Raw genomic sequence first — 14,772 nt, forward strand, 5'->3', positions numbered from 1 at the left:
ACTCCGAAGGGAGGCTCTCCAACCGTCCCGTTTCCAGGGAGACTGGCATCCGCCGCCCTGTGTTGGTGGCACCTTTCCAGCTGGGGCCTCCAGCCCTCACCGGGAATTTACTGGAACGGTTTGGAACGGAAAGCGCACGTGGAACTGAAAAGAAAATTCGTCTGCTTTCCTTTCAGCGTTTTTCGTGGATCTTTCCATCGTTTCGCTGGATCGGCTTATATTCGAGTAAAAACGCGAGTCCGGCACAGTCGCGCTCGGCCCCCCACAGTGTCTGACTTCTCGCGTTTTTCCCCACCTCTCCTTGTCGCTCTTTTCCCCCCGCGCGTGGCTGCGGCCTTTCTCTGTCGCTGTCCCTTTGCTTTGCTGGTTTTTCTGCGGCTCGAATCCCCTGACATTCTCTCCTTTTTTCAGTCCGGACTTTCCCGCTTTTCGCCGAGGCAGGTTCCGCCCCCGGCGCCGTCCTTCCCTTCCCTGAGACCGTACTTTTCGCGCTTTTCTCGCGCGTTTCGCGCTTCCCTCGCGCCCGCAAAACTCCTCGTCACCATGGCACCGAAGAAGTCTGCGAAAGCCGCCACTGGCGAGGAAGGCGAAGCTCAGGGTTCCGGTCTGGGTCCGGCGACCCGCGACGGGGAAATCGTGTTTGGCGTCGCACATATTTACGCCTCCTTCAACGACACTTTCATCCACGTCACTGACTTGAGTGGGAGAGAAACTCTGGTCCGCGTGACTGGCGGCATGAAAGTCAAGGCCGACCGCGACGAAAGCTCTCCGTATGCGGCGATGATGGCTGCTGCCGACGTTGCTGCGCGATGCAAGGAACTTGGAATCTCTGCTGTCCACGTCAAGGTCCGCGCTGCCGGAGGCACACGCAGCAAGACCCCTGGCCCCGGTGCCCAGAGCGCTCTCCGGTGAGGAAGCAAAGACGCGGGAAAACCAGCTTTCTCTCGAGAAAACTCAGCAGAAAAAACATGGGGATCAGAGGGGTTGGGGGGAGGGGGGTGGGCGGAAGGAACAGTGGGGAGACTCCAGGAAGCGAGAAAAAACTCAGGAGGGACGTAGGAGACAGAGATCAGGAAGACGCCGCCGGCGTTTCGTTGGGAGCTGCATGGAAATCGAAGAAGCCGGACGAAGGCAGAAAGGCACGCTGCGGACAAGAGATACCGAACTCTGATGCCCATAGAAACCTTTCAAGAGCTCTCGGCACATTTTTAGAGCGATGCATGCACGACGCACAGTTCCTCGCCATATAATGCAGACACATATCTATTTATATCTATACATCTATATATCAATATGTATATTCATATATATTCATATATATATATATATGTATACTATAATGTAGAGTTGTGTGTATTATAACTGTGTGTGTCGCGCTTGCATGTGCCGCTGTCTGCACGTAGTCGGGGCTCTTAAAAGGAGCATTTGTCGGGTGCCTTGCATGCTTTTTTCCATATTTGCAAAACAGGATCTCTCTATGTCGTAGAACAGCTGTGCAGAGGGAGGAAGTGATGAGTTCTGGGCGGGAAGAGGGGGAGGTTGAGGGAGAATTGTAGGCGTCTTCGCAGGGGAGAGAATTCGAGGGTCGCTCGCTCTCCAGTCGTACTGACTGTATTCTCTTTAATGACAAGAGACACCACGACCTAGTTCGTGGAGTTGAGAAGTTACAGGTTTCGTTGATCTGTTTCGAACATTGCGTCCTGTTTCTCGCATTTTGTTTCCTTTTCTGGAGTGTGCCTTTTTTCCCGTCTTTCTACGCCAAGAGAAGCCGTTCTGTGTCGGTGACTCCCTGTTCGACACTCCGTCTCGTGGAAGCATCCCTCGGTCCGCTGGGAAGGTCTCAAAGCACCTGAGTTCGTGTGATCTAGACAGCCGAAACGGACATTTGAGACGCAACCTGCGATGTGGAAGTGACGCTGCTTGTAGTGCGACCAGTGTCTGGTCTTGTTCGCGGTGCTCTCGAGTTGCGCTTCACCTGCACATTTGAAAAATCATCTCATGTTTGGATCCCCATGACGTGGAGTTCAGGAATATTCCAATAAACGCTGCATCCACGGTCTGTACATGCATGCAGATATGTGCATGCATATTGTGTATAAATATATATATTTATATATGTGTGTCTTTGTCTTCTTTTGCCTCGCACAGAGCCCTGGCGCGTTCCGGCCTGCGTATCGGCCGCATTGAGGACGTGACTCCGATTCCTACCGATTCGACGAGAAGAAAGTCTGGTCGTCGGGGTCGCCGCCTTTAGAGGACCGAAGCTCTTTCTCTCTCGAGTTTCTTTCTTCGTGGGGAACACCCTTTCGGCAGGGGCGGGAGAAACTATCACTTTTTCTTTCTGCGTTTCGCGGGGACGCACAGGAGCGCGAGGACTCGCGCAGTGCGTCTTGTGTCTTCTCTCTGGAGCGAAGGAAAGTTGTGCGGGAGCGGGGCTGGGCCGTGTGAAAGGCTGGCGAGCCGCAGAAAGATTGCGAAAAGGATGTCTTGCGGCTTTTTGAGTTTTCTCGATTGACAGCTCCAGAACGAACTGCTTGGCCCAGACACAGCAGAAAAAGACACCCCAGCGTCGTCTGTGCGACTCTCTCGCTTCCACAAACAACCGGTGAATTCACTGCACCGAGACGTCGCATGCAGCGACTGCTCTTCGCTGAGCACAGAAGACGGAATTGCATCAGGAGCCACAAATCTCACCTTGCACTGGACAACTTAGACACAAAAAGGGGGAAAGTCGAGCAGCACACCACACACTCTCAAAGAACTTGTACACTGCTCGAGGATTCCCCGCGGTCAAGGCGAGAGTGAGCAGAAGGAAACGCAGATCTGCTCGAGATTAAAAAGGGAATAGATGCGCTCTCGACAGCATGACGCACACAGTATAGAAGTCTTCAGTGTACGAATCGGCTTTTTTCCTGCGATGCAGACTCTTTCTTCCCTAGGAGTGCTGAACGCCGCCGCACACCACTGGGCTGCTTGAGGTAGCTGACAGATGCGTTGGAGTCGCTTTCTCGCCAGTATTCCTGTGTCGTGCTGACGATTCAGCGGGCAGAAAGGCGTCGAAATTGAGAGAGAGGAACAGAAGAGCCGCCGGAGGCAAATCGCAGGGTCTCACGGGCGAACACTTGGAGTAGGTGCACGGGCAGAATCGGCGTTCGAACAGAACAGGAAGCAAGAGAAAGGATTTCAAGTGGAAGAGAGCGCAAAACGCATAATCGCTGAATCGCGTCCCGAGACACAGCATCGACGACAACAAGGGTGGCATGTAGATCAGGATCAGGACGTAAACGTAGGCCCTCGGCGAGTCCCGTTTCGTCCACCGCTCGACAGAGCGAAGTATCCGTCCAGATCGCCCGCCACACACACACACACCGCTGCTCTCGGAAAAGCAGATCGGAAAGCTTGTTTGACGAAGAACGGCGTTTGTGAACATAAAACAAGTTGAAGTTGCAAAGGCACACACAACGGTGATTTCCAGGGAGACACGCTTGCCCGACTTGCGGAGGCGTAGTTACAGGCTTTGCGAGAACCTCGATTTGCTTTGGTTTCTCAACAACCTTTCATATTTAAGAGACTCCGAAGAGGTCTACAGACACAAAGTTCTTCTGGAAGCCTTCGAAGGCGTGAAAAGCTGCAGTGGCCGCCGATTGAGGAGTCCCAGTCTACTCGGGAAGCTCGCGGCTCACATGCACACCCAAGAATCTCCCCTGGTGTGTGAAGGAGCGAAAACTCCTTGAACAGGCCGTACTTGCGGGAGGCGTTAGCACAAGCACTTGTGCCGCAAGTCGATAGGGCTTCTTTTCCGCGACACAGTTTGACAGGAATGACGCAGTTTTTCTCCTGCCTTTCCTGGCTACGTTTCCTGCAGCATCCAGCGGCTTCTTGCGAGAAGCCGCTGTTTATCTGTCCATGTCTATAAAGCAGTTTTCACAGGCTAGAAAAAGGAAGTGTGACCCGGACGATGGCGTTCGGGAGCCAGTCTCTCGCGAGTCTGCAAGCGGGGAAACAGGAGAAAGAAGAGGAGGGAGAACAAGAAGAAAGTCCGAGGGAGAGAAATGAATCTGTCGCGCCTATGAGTGTCGCTGCTAGAGCAGTCCCGTGGATAGGAGTTCGATTTCTTCGGCTGTTCAGACAGTCGCGGCAGATCTTCTCCTAGATCCGTGGATCTACGAGAAGATCTGCCACAACGCCGATTCCGAGCATGATGAGTTTTGCGTGTCGAGATCGAGTCTGTGTATCTTTCTTTGGAGTTCGAGAAACGTCACGTGGAAGGGGCGCTCGAGTCGAGACACCACTGAGTTGTGTAGTCGGTGGGCTGCTTCGTTTTCCATTCTCAAACCATGAAGCGAGCAACGCGTCCGGCACTGTCGATAAAGGAGCGACAAAGAAAGACGTAAAAAACGACGAAACTGAGACCAAAGTTCAGCACGAGCGCTGCAGCTTCATTTGCGAGATCTTCTCGCGGCCCGAGGTTTTTCCCAGAGTACAGATTTACCCAGCACTCCCGGCTAAACAAACACGAGAACAGATTCGAAAATGCATTTTTTGTGACTTTCCCTGCGCCGTTAGGGTCCACTGGCCTCCTCCCCTTTTCACCATCTCTTGGCGTTTGCCCGGTCTGCCTTTCCTCAAGGTTCGTCACGGCAACAACGCCTCGCCAAGCTGCGCGACTCGACCTGGCTCTCTGGTCGACAAAAGTCTCCTTCGCAAACGTCGCCGGCGGCGAAGCCTCCCGGGTGTACATGCACCCCGCGGATGCCTCGAGCCCCCACCCGCAAGTCGGTTTCTCGCCTTCCCCAGAAGGCCGCGAGGAAGGGAAGCGCTCGTGGAGAACGAAGAGAAGAAGAGTAAACGAAAAGTACCTCGGCTCGACGAGGCTCGTGGGCACCAGAGCGAGACAGGAGCAGACGAGGAATGTGAACAGACAGGCCGCGACGTAGAAAGGTCTCGACCGTTCTGCTAGTGTTTGCTCTTTGAACGAGGCAGGCCCTGGAGCGACTGCGCCTCGTTGGTTTCTGCCGTCTACGGTTTCCTCATCTCTGCGCTCGCCTGCGGCTCTCGCCTTCGCAGGAGGGCAGAGCCACCGCGGTGCCGGCGGGGCGACGAGAGAGGAGAGAACATCTCCACCAACGAAAAACAGCGCGGCGACGAGAGGCCCAATAATCCACCGGAAGATCGGCCACCGAAAGAAGTATCTCCAAAGATAAAAGGCAAGGTGTCTGTTGTCGCTGAGAAGGAAAGGATGGGCGAAGGCGCCGAGACCTGCGGCGACACTCAGAGACAAGAAAAACGCGAGAAACGAAGAGAAACAGAATTTTGAGTTTTCGCCGTCTGCGTCGAAAGAAGCTTTCAAATCCCTCTCGCGAAGAACCTGGCTTCGCACATCTCTGACGCTCTCGGCGTCGCGCTCCATGTCTTCCACGACCTCGAGCGCCTCCACGGACTCTCCGGCCTCGTCTCGTTTCGATTTTCCTGTCTCCTCGTTTTCGCTCTCTGGCGAGCGCAGTGAACAGAGCGATCTGCAGAAGAAAAGCCACACCGACTTCAGCAGCGAGAGAACCGCGCGAAAGGCCGACAGGAAACTCGCTGGGCTCGCCGCGGAGGCTACGAACAGGGCTGCGTACAACAGCTGAGCTGTATGTACGCTCGGCGCGTGGAAGGCCTGATGGCCGACAGCGACTCGGCCGCCATTCGAGAGAAGAAAAAGGAGGAAAGTGAACAGGGGAAGAGCGAGAGGGAGCGAGACAGCAGCAAACGTGGAAGGAGAGAGGAAGAAAGCGAAGGCAGGTTGCAGGTTCTCCCATCTCAAAACAGAGAGCGGCGAGACGCTGGTTGTCTCGAGCCGACAGAGAAACGCGGGGCACAGACAGAGCCGAAACAGGGGATTCGCCTGCTTCGCCGCTTCTGCCCTCTCCTTGCATTCGAGCCTCGCCTTGACGTCGCAAGAGGCCTTCGCGTTCGGTGGAAATCGACGCGGAGGCCGCTGCATGCCCTTTCGCTTTGCGGCCTCTCGCGCGGAAGCGCAGAAACCCAGTGCAGCGAGAAACGCGAGGAGACCAGCTCCACCACTCCACACAACTGCAGTCTGGAGAGAAAGAGAGAAAGAGAGAAAGAGAGAGAGAGAAAGAAAACACAGTTCCCTTGGCTCGCGGACTCGCTGAAGAAGGCATTTTGTCTAAGTGAATAAATCACCGTGCTTTTTCCTCGCAGAGAACTGCTTAGGAAGAGAACAGACACGCCACTTCATCGAGGCCTCTGAAGCGCCTTCTCTCCGGTGTACGTACAGCGCACGCTCGTCGCAGACTAGCGCTTGGCATCTGCATTTTTTCTTCAGATTGACACCCCCCGCCATGCGTTTGGGATCGCGATCCGCTTCGGTTTTCAACGCCACAGAGACCTGACAGACACACTCACCTCTCTCGATCACTCCACCCTCCGCATGCCTCTCTCTCTCTCCAAACATATATATATATATATATATATATATATACATACATATATATACATATATGTATACACATATATACAAATATATGTATATACATATATATCCTTGGCTGTGGCATTCCGTCTCCGTAAACACATATTTGTGTAGATTTCTATATTTTTTCTGCCTCTCTATGTCGATCTTTACATCTGTTTCTCTCTCTCTCTCTCTATATATATATATATATATATATAGATATTGTCAATTTTTTGTGTAAGTCGCACAGGCCGGAACTCGATTTTAGACCGACGCGAGTGAACGTGCAATGATCGTTCTCGCTACGCCGAAAGTTGCGTACTAAAAATGACACTTGGTCTCTGCGTTTCTGCATTCTTTCTTCGCATGTCCACCCCAGAAAAGACAGAAAAGAGAGGCTCCAGCTGCTGTGTCCAAGGTGAAACCTCGGCGCGAGAAAGCGACGCATGCTTCGAGGATTCGTCTCTCTCGAGGCTGGTCCCTCCGCGCAGACAGTCTCCACGCTTTGTTCGTTTTTTTTGCTTTCTCTCCGACTTGTGCGTCTTTGTGCGAGTCCGGTCTCGCTGAGGGCTCTGCTCGACCGCATCTTCTGAGTTGTGCTTCTTCCTCACCTGGCGAACGAAGAAGGCGAGGACTCCGGCTGCGGCGAGACCCCACAAGTGTCTCCGTGAAAGGAGTTCGTGGTACGCGAAGAGGAGCAGGAGCACCGCGAGACAGTCCGTGTAGAAGAGGAAATTGAAAAAGTAGAAGGACGGAAGGAGAGCAATGCGAGCAATTCTCAGAAGCAGCAACAGGTCCTTCCCGGCGTCTCGCGCGCTCTCAGACTCTCCCGCCTCAGAAGGGGAGAACCGCCCTGTCCGAGACGCGCCCGCGTCAGAGGTCTTTCCGAGGCGGGGAGACCTGCTGCTTCGCGGCTCCTGCTTGCCATGCTCTTCTCGAGAGTTGAAAGCCTGTATGGCTTTCGCGTCGCGCTCGTCTTTGCGGCTCGCGAACAGAGACGCGCAGACGGCTTCTCTGCATGCGTCCCTGAGTGTTCTCTCTGCCTCAGAGAGCGCGAGAGAGAAGTGGATGCGCCTGGCGAGCACCCAGAGAAGGAGCAGAGTCAGAGGCGAGACGAATAAGGCGTTGAAGCCCCGCAGAAAGAAGGAGGAACGACAGAGGACTGGCAGGACGACAGGGTCGTCTTTGCGTCCTCCTGGTGCGGCGACATTGCCAGTCGCTTCGCCGTCGTGGGCGTCGCTCTCGGGAAGCGTCTGGGCTGCGTCTGCAGCCGCAGAAAACGACGAGGAAAACGACGAGGAAAGCGCAGCAAAGGCAGGCGACAGTGACCGAGCGAGAAGCGCCGCAACCCAGTAGAGGCCAGGCGGGGTGCTGATGTCAGGGTGGTAGACAGTCGGCCTGAAAGACTCGCAGTAGCGCTGCACTTGGGGAATATGGAACTCCTGGAAACAAATGCGAGAGAACAGGAGAAAAGCGTTCTCAGGATTCACAGCTGGACAGTCAGAACGCAGTCACGGAAGAACTGCGAGCGTTTCAAGCACCCTTCTCCTAAATCCACCAGTGTCGACCGCCGCGTCTTTGAGCAGAGGCGAGGAACTCAGGAACAGACACAGGCGTGAGCTCGCAGAAGCTGGGCAGGAAAATGCAGGCGAAGAGTGCCAAGTCCACCTCCAACCTCCGCAGAAGAAGCTGCAGTGGGACGAGACAGAAAGAAGAAAGAGAGGAGAAGAAGAAAGCAACTAGTAGGAGACACAGCGAAGAAAGAGAGAAGTAGGAAGCGAGGAGACCGAGAGGCGAAAGCGAGGGGAACGGGAGAGAAGAGCAAAGAGAGAAAATCAGAAGAGAAAAGATGAATTGAGAGAAGAAGAATTGAGAGAAGAAGAAGTGAGAGAAGAAGAGGCGAGCGAAGAAGAGGAGAGCGAAGGACCAGAGATCGAAGAAGACGACTCGCATCCAGTCATTTTTCCTCGCCTTACTTCGTCCATGTAGGGCTCCTTGACAGTGCCATCTAGAGCACTGAGAACGACCGCATTAAGAGAAAGAAATGAAAGAATGAAGACAGGCAAAAGCCAGCGTTTTTTTCTTCTCCGCGGACCATCAGGACTGGTGTTCCGGACAGGATCAGGTCCTTTGCGACATCGAGATGTCGCCATGGCTGCCCCCCCGAGACTTCGAGAATGCGAGGAAAAAGAATCCGTGCCTCCTCTCGCCTCTGGCTCGCCTTTCCTAATTTTTCATATTCAGAAGGACAGACGTTCTTCCTTCAGAACATGTCCATTTTCCGAGAGGCGCATTCTTCCCAGGTCTCGAGTGTCTTCTCGTCAGCGGTTTCTTCGTCGCTGCATGCGGAGCAGCCGCGGCTGCTGCGGCTGTTTTTCATGTCTCGACTGTGAAGTCGATGTCCTGTGAGTCCAGGAGGTCCTCGCTTTCCAGTACGACAGCCAGGGAGAACGGGAGCCAAGCAGGAAGGAGAATTCGCCGTGAAAAGAAGCAGAAAGCAGGAGAAGTGGAAAGCGCAGGGACAGAGAGACGTTGAAGACAGCGACAAGCGAGGAAAAGCGAAAGCAAAGAAAACGCTTCAACCAGTCCTGCGAGAGAGAGGGTCGCGCGGACAGCGTTTCTGCGCGAACAAAGAGAAGATCGGCTTCGTCGCCACTGTTTTGAAAACGGCACAGAGACGCACAGAAACGAGATTACTCGACTGAAGAGGCAGGCTCGGACGCGAGAAGCAGCGAAGACGCAGCCGTGGAAAAAAAAACTGCTGGGAGAGCTGGGAGCAGAGAAGAACGGCGACAGAGTTGCACATCTGCTGAGAAAAACTGGAGATCCGTGAAAAATCGATTTTTAGCTCTTTGACAAAGACGGTTGAACGTCGCCCTCTGGCCCTTCTCAAGCCGCTGTGCTGAAAACTGCCCACGGAAGAAAAAGAAAAGAAGTCCTTGTGTGCGACGAACAGCCGACGATGTCTCGCGAGCACACCGCGTATTACAACGCGGCTGCATATTTTCTACTGACACTCGATCAGATCTCGTCTCAAGGGAGAAAATCCTTTTTCCACACACGTAGAAAGTGGACGTCTTCAACGTCTTACAACATCCAGGCTTTTCCTGCTGCATTTCCACGCATCAAAGGAACGAAAACATTCGGCTCCAAATAACATTCTATATGCATAAATATATACATATATATGTATGTATATAAATATATATACATATCTGTATATATATATATATATATATATGTATGTATATAAATATATATACATATCTATGTGTATATATATATGTATGTATATAAATATATATACATATACTCATAGGAAGCAAACATACAATGATGCTGTTTGTCGTGGCTCCTCGATATGCACAAGAGGACCGAGATGAGAGAGGACTCTGCCAGAAAACTGAGTTTCTGTTTGAAACGAAAACGGAGAACGGTTTAAAAAAGGTGGAAGTCGATTTATGACGCGGAAGGCCCTTCGTTCTCTTTCACTTCGAGTTCGCAACGTCAGAGAAGAGCGGAAGTTACATTTCCTGTCACTGACTGTTGAAAATGCGGATTTCCAGGCTTCCGAAATCTCCAGGCTTCTTTTTTCTGCTTCCAACGCCGTGGGCGCAAGCTCCTGGGCAGAGTTTGCAGTTTTAATACAGTCCTGGAATTCCTTCTTTACTGTGAAGGCTTTAGGATTTACGGTTGAGCGCATAGGGCTTCCCCTGCGCGTTAGATAAGTGCAATTCACGACTTCGACATGTCTCTCGTGAAAGCGAGAGAGCAGTGCGCTCTTCAGATTCCACACCAGTGTTTACTGACGATGGTGAGGTCTATAGCGTATAGTTGGCGACACAACTTGTTGCGAGCTGCACTGTCTCTTGAAGGCGACTTTTAAAGGCATTGTCCGTGGAAACTACGCGCATGAAGAGTTCTTTACGCGACGCAGATTCAGCTGTGTATCGACGACTTCAGGGGCAGCGCGTAGAGACACAAAGAGCACTGATCGCAGCGACGAGGTCGACCGCAAATGGCGCTCTCTTGCATCTGTTTGGAGCGTTCTTGTTGCCGATGTTCACACCGCAAGCATCCTTTGCGACGTCTTTGTATCTCTTCCTTGTTCGACGGAAAAGCGAGGATGGAAATATGCGGTGTTTTGGCGGGAGTTTTCTTCCCTTCCTTTCTTCAGACACCTCGACAGACTGCATTCAGCAGGCGGAGGTTGTGACCGTCGAAGGCGAGAGGAAATGCAGTGCAGAAAATCGCTGTAAAACGTCTTCTTGCCTTTTCTCGTGTCTCCTTGTTCCGGCCGAGCACCTCTCTGAAAGGCACCAGATTTCCGCTACGTTTCCCGAGTGAAGAAGGCCCAACCGGAGACGGTTTCGAGACGCTTACGAAATACGATCTCCAGTCAGCAGCGAAGAGTGTCTGAGAGAAAACGCGATGCGGTCTACAGGGAAAGTGAATCTTTTCCTTCTGTAAAAATGTATCTGACTCTATAGAGGAGTAGCCCCGGGGAGCCGGGTGTCGGTGCATTCATGTCACGACTCTGAGCCGCCTGTGAAGGAGCTGTGGCGAGAGTTTGAACAGGCATCCTTCGACAAGATGCGCCTAGAACACAATCGCTCTGAACGGCGTTCGACGCGAGGATTCCGACGAATCCTCAGGTGACAAAGAGACGTTTCTATTGCGCAAGTCGAGAGTCATCCACAGGCGAAGACTCGAGTTAATGTCACGGCTGGTCGGACGTCGCCGAAGAACGTTTTGCCTCGTGTCAGTTGTCTCCAGCCGAGTTCCTTCGGTGGCGGCCCGCCATCGTTTCTCTCGTCTTGGTTTTTTCTCGCGTCCCCGACTCTTCGCGACGCTGCTGGTCGTCGGAAGGTCTCTCAGATCAGAAGCCTGCGCCGGAGACGCCTCGACTCGCGCGCGCCAGTGCGAAGCCAGAACGCGCCAACAAACGCAGAGGCGGCAGAGATGAGGGCAGAGACGAAACAGCCGGCGGCAGACAAGCAGCTGAGAAACAGCGAGTGGAAGCTGCACGGCCTCCGTCGCGGGAGGCCGCAGGATGGAAGTCGCTTGAGCTCGTCAAGCTTCCGCGGACACAGCTTAGGTCGAAGAGCGAAGGAGAAGACGCACGACGCGAGACGCAGAACGGCTGACGCCAGTCCTCTCCCGTTTGCCTCGACGAACAGGCGCGCCTCTCGCACAAGGAAAACGCAGAGACGGACCTGGCGAGACTGGGGTCGTTCGAACGCTTCAGCGCTGTTTCAAGGTGAAGGGGAAGGACACTGGGTCTTCTTTGAGGTCCACGAGGTCGACAGAGACATGGCGAGTGAACTTGTCTTGCGCCTCCTGCTCCGCAAGCTTCGCCTTGGAGGCTAACAGAGGGAAAACCAAACACACACCGGGGGTCCATACACCGCAGGACGCATGCGAGACAGCGCGGCGACGCAGGCGCGATCTCGCAGAAGAGGAAAGGTGCTCGTCACTGGGCAGACGGCGAACAAAAGAGGGCGGGTGAAAAGGCCAAAGGAGACTTCGAGGGGATTGTCGCTTTACAGAACTGCACAGGGGGATCACGAATTCACAGTGTTTCACGGCTTGTCCTCTCGCTTCGGTTTCGGAAAAACAGCAGCCTTTTTAGCAGTGAAGCCATGTCTCTCATGTGGTGCCGTCGCCCAACGCTGGGCTTCCGGAGGCTCTGTCCTGTCCTTCGGTTTTTCCCCTCCTTCGCTCTACTTTTTCTGCGCTCCGCAGTTCGGTCCGCGGTATCAGTACCTGCAGGATTGCTAGAACTACGCAAATGTATATTTAGACGATATGTAAAACGTTTATAAAACAACCGATAAAAGGCGCCAAGAAATGTAACTCGGCGTCTCCTCTCCCCGAGCTTCTCCACAGTCGTCTCGACAGTCGAGGGGGACGGACAGACACTGCGTCTTGTCTTTTTTTCTATCCTTCTCGCTGGCTTCCTCTGCCTCCCCCCCCCCGTCGCTCGCTGCCGCGCCTTTGCCTTTCCGTGAGCTGCTTGCGTTTCGCCGCTGTTGCTGGGAAGATCTACAGACTCGCGTTGGGCTCCTGCTCTGCGTCTCGACGGTCTAGCAGGCCACAGTGTATTCGCAGTTTTTGAGAAACATGCGTTCACAAATACGTCCGGACAACGAAATCCCTTTTGCTTTCGAAGCGTCTCTCCCTCCACGCGTCCTTACCTTTGAAGGCCTCGCGAATCTCAGGGATGAGTTTTTCAATCTCCAAGACCTCCGCCATCGAAAAGGCCTCCAGGAGACTGAACGCATATGCAGAGAAGAAAATCGACTGACACACTTCCCTCACCTCGGGAGACGAAGACAAGACAGCGGGGACAGAACAAGGAGGCAACCTGACCGAAAAACGGAAAACGACAAAGGAGGGGAGTCGTCGAAGGCAACATTGTTGGATCTTTTCACCGAGACAGAGAGAGCAGAAGGAGACAGATAAAGGTCCAGAACTGTGCAGGGAGCTCAGCGGACACAGTCGCAGCGGAAGCAGGGGGACGAAAGAAGGTGAGACAGCGGATGCAATCCTTTTAGAGAGTCCGGTCTGTCCAACAGTCAAGCAAAGAGAGACATGTTGCTCTCGAAATCAACGCCAGGGAGGTCAGGAGAAGATGAAGAGAGCCAAGAAAGAAGGAAACTCACTGGTGAGAGTGGGCCTGAGCGAACGCCAGACAAGGTGTGTGTATCCGTTTGATAGCGCCTGAATGAAAAAACAATTTCCAAGTCACTTGTTTCACGGTTTTCACTGTGCGGAGACGACCTTTGAAACCTCTCTTTACTTGTTGTCCGTGTCTTGCTCCCGTCGCTGCAGAGGAAACACTCGTACATTTTTCGGCTTTCGCTGATTCTCCCCCGGTTTTGAGGAGTCCACGAATCACGAACTGCCGCAGCGACGGACGGTCGGCGCAAGCTCAGAAGTCGCAGACAGACGAAAGACATTTCGCGATTGTCGTCTTAGCTTTTCGCCAGCCTTTCGTCGTTCTTGCGAAGAAGACGGAACTTTCTTCTTTTCTCCGGTCCTTTCTTCCCTTTCTTCATCTCCCCGTCCTTCTTCTCCTCCGTTCCTTTTCTTTTCTCTCCTCCCCTTTCTGCGTATTCTTCATCTACGTCGAAGGTCATCTCTTCTCTTCTTTTCCTCAACGTTTCCTGCTTGAATGTCGAAGGACCTTCAGCTCGACCGAATTCGATCCTCCGCTCGTGTCGGCCTTTTCTTCCCCGGGTTTTCGCGGACGCCCTCAGCAGGTTTCCGCGCCCTCGACGCGTTCTTCTTTCTTGTTTCTCCTCAGCGCTGCGTCGCGTTGCGCGCGTCCTCACTCTCTACGGCCTGCCCCCAAGGGAGCTTTCCATCGAAACGCGTCAGCGCCGCCTTCCGATTTCTCTCCAGCCTCTTTCTGAGTCGCTCCGGCAGCAGACGGGGGTCGAGGCGGTCGATGTATCCGTTGCAGACGAATACGAGCTTTTCATGGCTCTCGTCGAGCTGGAAACGCCAGGACAACCAGAGACATGCAGTCCAACGACGCACAAGACGCGATAGCGAGAAGACCGCAGAGACACCCACAAAGTAAACAGACCAACAGACACACAGAAATACACAAATATATATATATATGTATATTTACATATGCATATGCCAATGTATATAGATATGTATATATATATATATATATGTTATATATATATATATATATATATATATATATATGTATAAATAGAACGAGGGAAACACATATACATAGATATATGGAAAAGAAGGAAATCTGCAGATGTGACCATGAAGCGATGTATCATCAACAGAATCCTGAAACATGCCGATCCACCAGCATTTTTTTATCGATTTTGACTTCTTTTTTGAAAGATCTTTTTATAGTAGGACTCGGATGATGAGAAGAGCCGTGTGTCGCGATATATGTGAAGGATCCTTCATACGGAGGGAGCTAAGTGAGAATGGACGAACGTCGTAAACCTTCACCACAGTGGGAGGGGAACTCGTTTTCAGGCGAAAACCAGAGGCCGCTCTGGGGAATCAGAATTGAGAGGTCACCAGTTTTTCTTTCTTTCGAGCAACCTGGAAGGCAGAGGCCTTCCGAAACCTTCCATCTCCTACCATCTGCACGGTCGACCGATTGCGAGGTGGATAGTTGATGTGGACCCAGCGTCGTCGGCCTCTCTGACACAGATCCCAGCGGAAGCCGCGAGTCCTCCACCCCAAGACGGTCGGGGAGAGAAACATCTCTGGAAACAGCAAAGATTTTTCTCTCTGGAATTACTGCGTCTGCGCCATCTTGCTGC

At 52.9% G+C, this 14,772-nt stretch overlaps 3 protein-coding genes across 3 annotated transcripts; 1 reads left to right on the plus strand and 2 right to left on the minus strand.

The window, feature by feature from the left end:
• Positions 1 to 340: 340 nt before the first annotated feature.
• On the plus strand, positions 341 to 2,625 carry RPS14 (ribosomal protein RPS14). The gene is made up of 2 exons (XM_002365429.1): positions 341 to 908; positions 2,149 to 2,625. The coding sequence occupies exons 1-2, from the start codon at positions 544 to 546 to the stop codon at positions 2,252 to 2,254; spliced, it is 471 nt and encodes a 156-aa protein (XP_002365470.1). The 5' UTR covers positions 341 to 543; the 3' UTR covers positions 2,255 to 2,625.
• A 1,653-nt stretch (positions 2,626 to 4,278) lies between these two features.
• TGME49_263690 (hypothetical protein) lies at positions 4,279 to 8,613 on the minus strand (the record flags this gene model as incomplete). Its single annotated transcript, XM_002365428.1, has 3 exons — positions 4,279 to 6,082; positions 7,072 to 7,902; positions 8,437 to 8,613. 3 exons carry the CDS (start codon positions 8,611 to 8,613, stop codon positions 4,331 to 4,333), a joined length of 2,760 nt encoding a protein of 919 aa, XP_002365469.1. The 3' UTR covers positions 4,279 to 4,330.
• Positions 8,614 to 11,704: 3,091 nt separating this feature from the next.
• TGME49_263680 (hypothetical protein) lies at positions 11,705 to 14,713 on the minus strand (the record flags this gene model as incomplete). The annotated part of the gene is made up of 5 exons (XM_002365427.1): positions 11,705 to 11,826; positions 12,658 to 12,734; positions 13,126 to 13,183; positions 13,798 to 13,960; positions 14,588 to 14,713. The coding sequence occupies 5 exons, from the start codon at positions 14,711 to 14,713 to the stop codon at positions 11,705 to 11,707; spliced, it is 546 nt and encodes a 181-aa protein (XP_002365468.1).
• Positions 14,714 to 14,772: the final 59 nt, after the last annotated feature.

The sequence above is a fragment of the Toxoplasma gondii genome, chromosome VIIb (genome assembly GCF_000006565.2).
Source record: "Toxoplasma gondii ME49 chromosome VIIb, whole genome shotgun sequence".
NCBI classification, from domain to species: domain Eukaryota; phylum Apicomplexa; class Conoidasida; order Eucoccidiorida; family Sarcocystidae; genus Toxoplasma; species Toxoplasma gondii.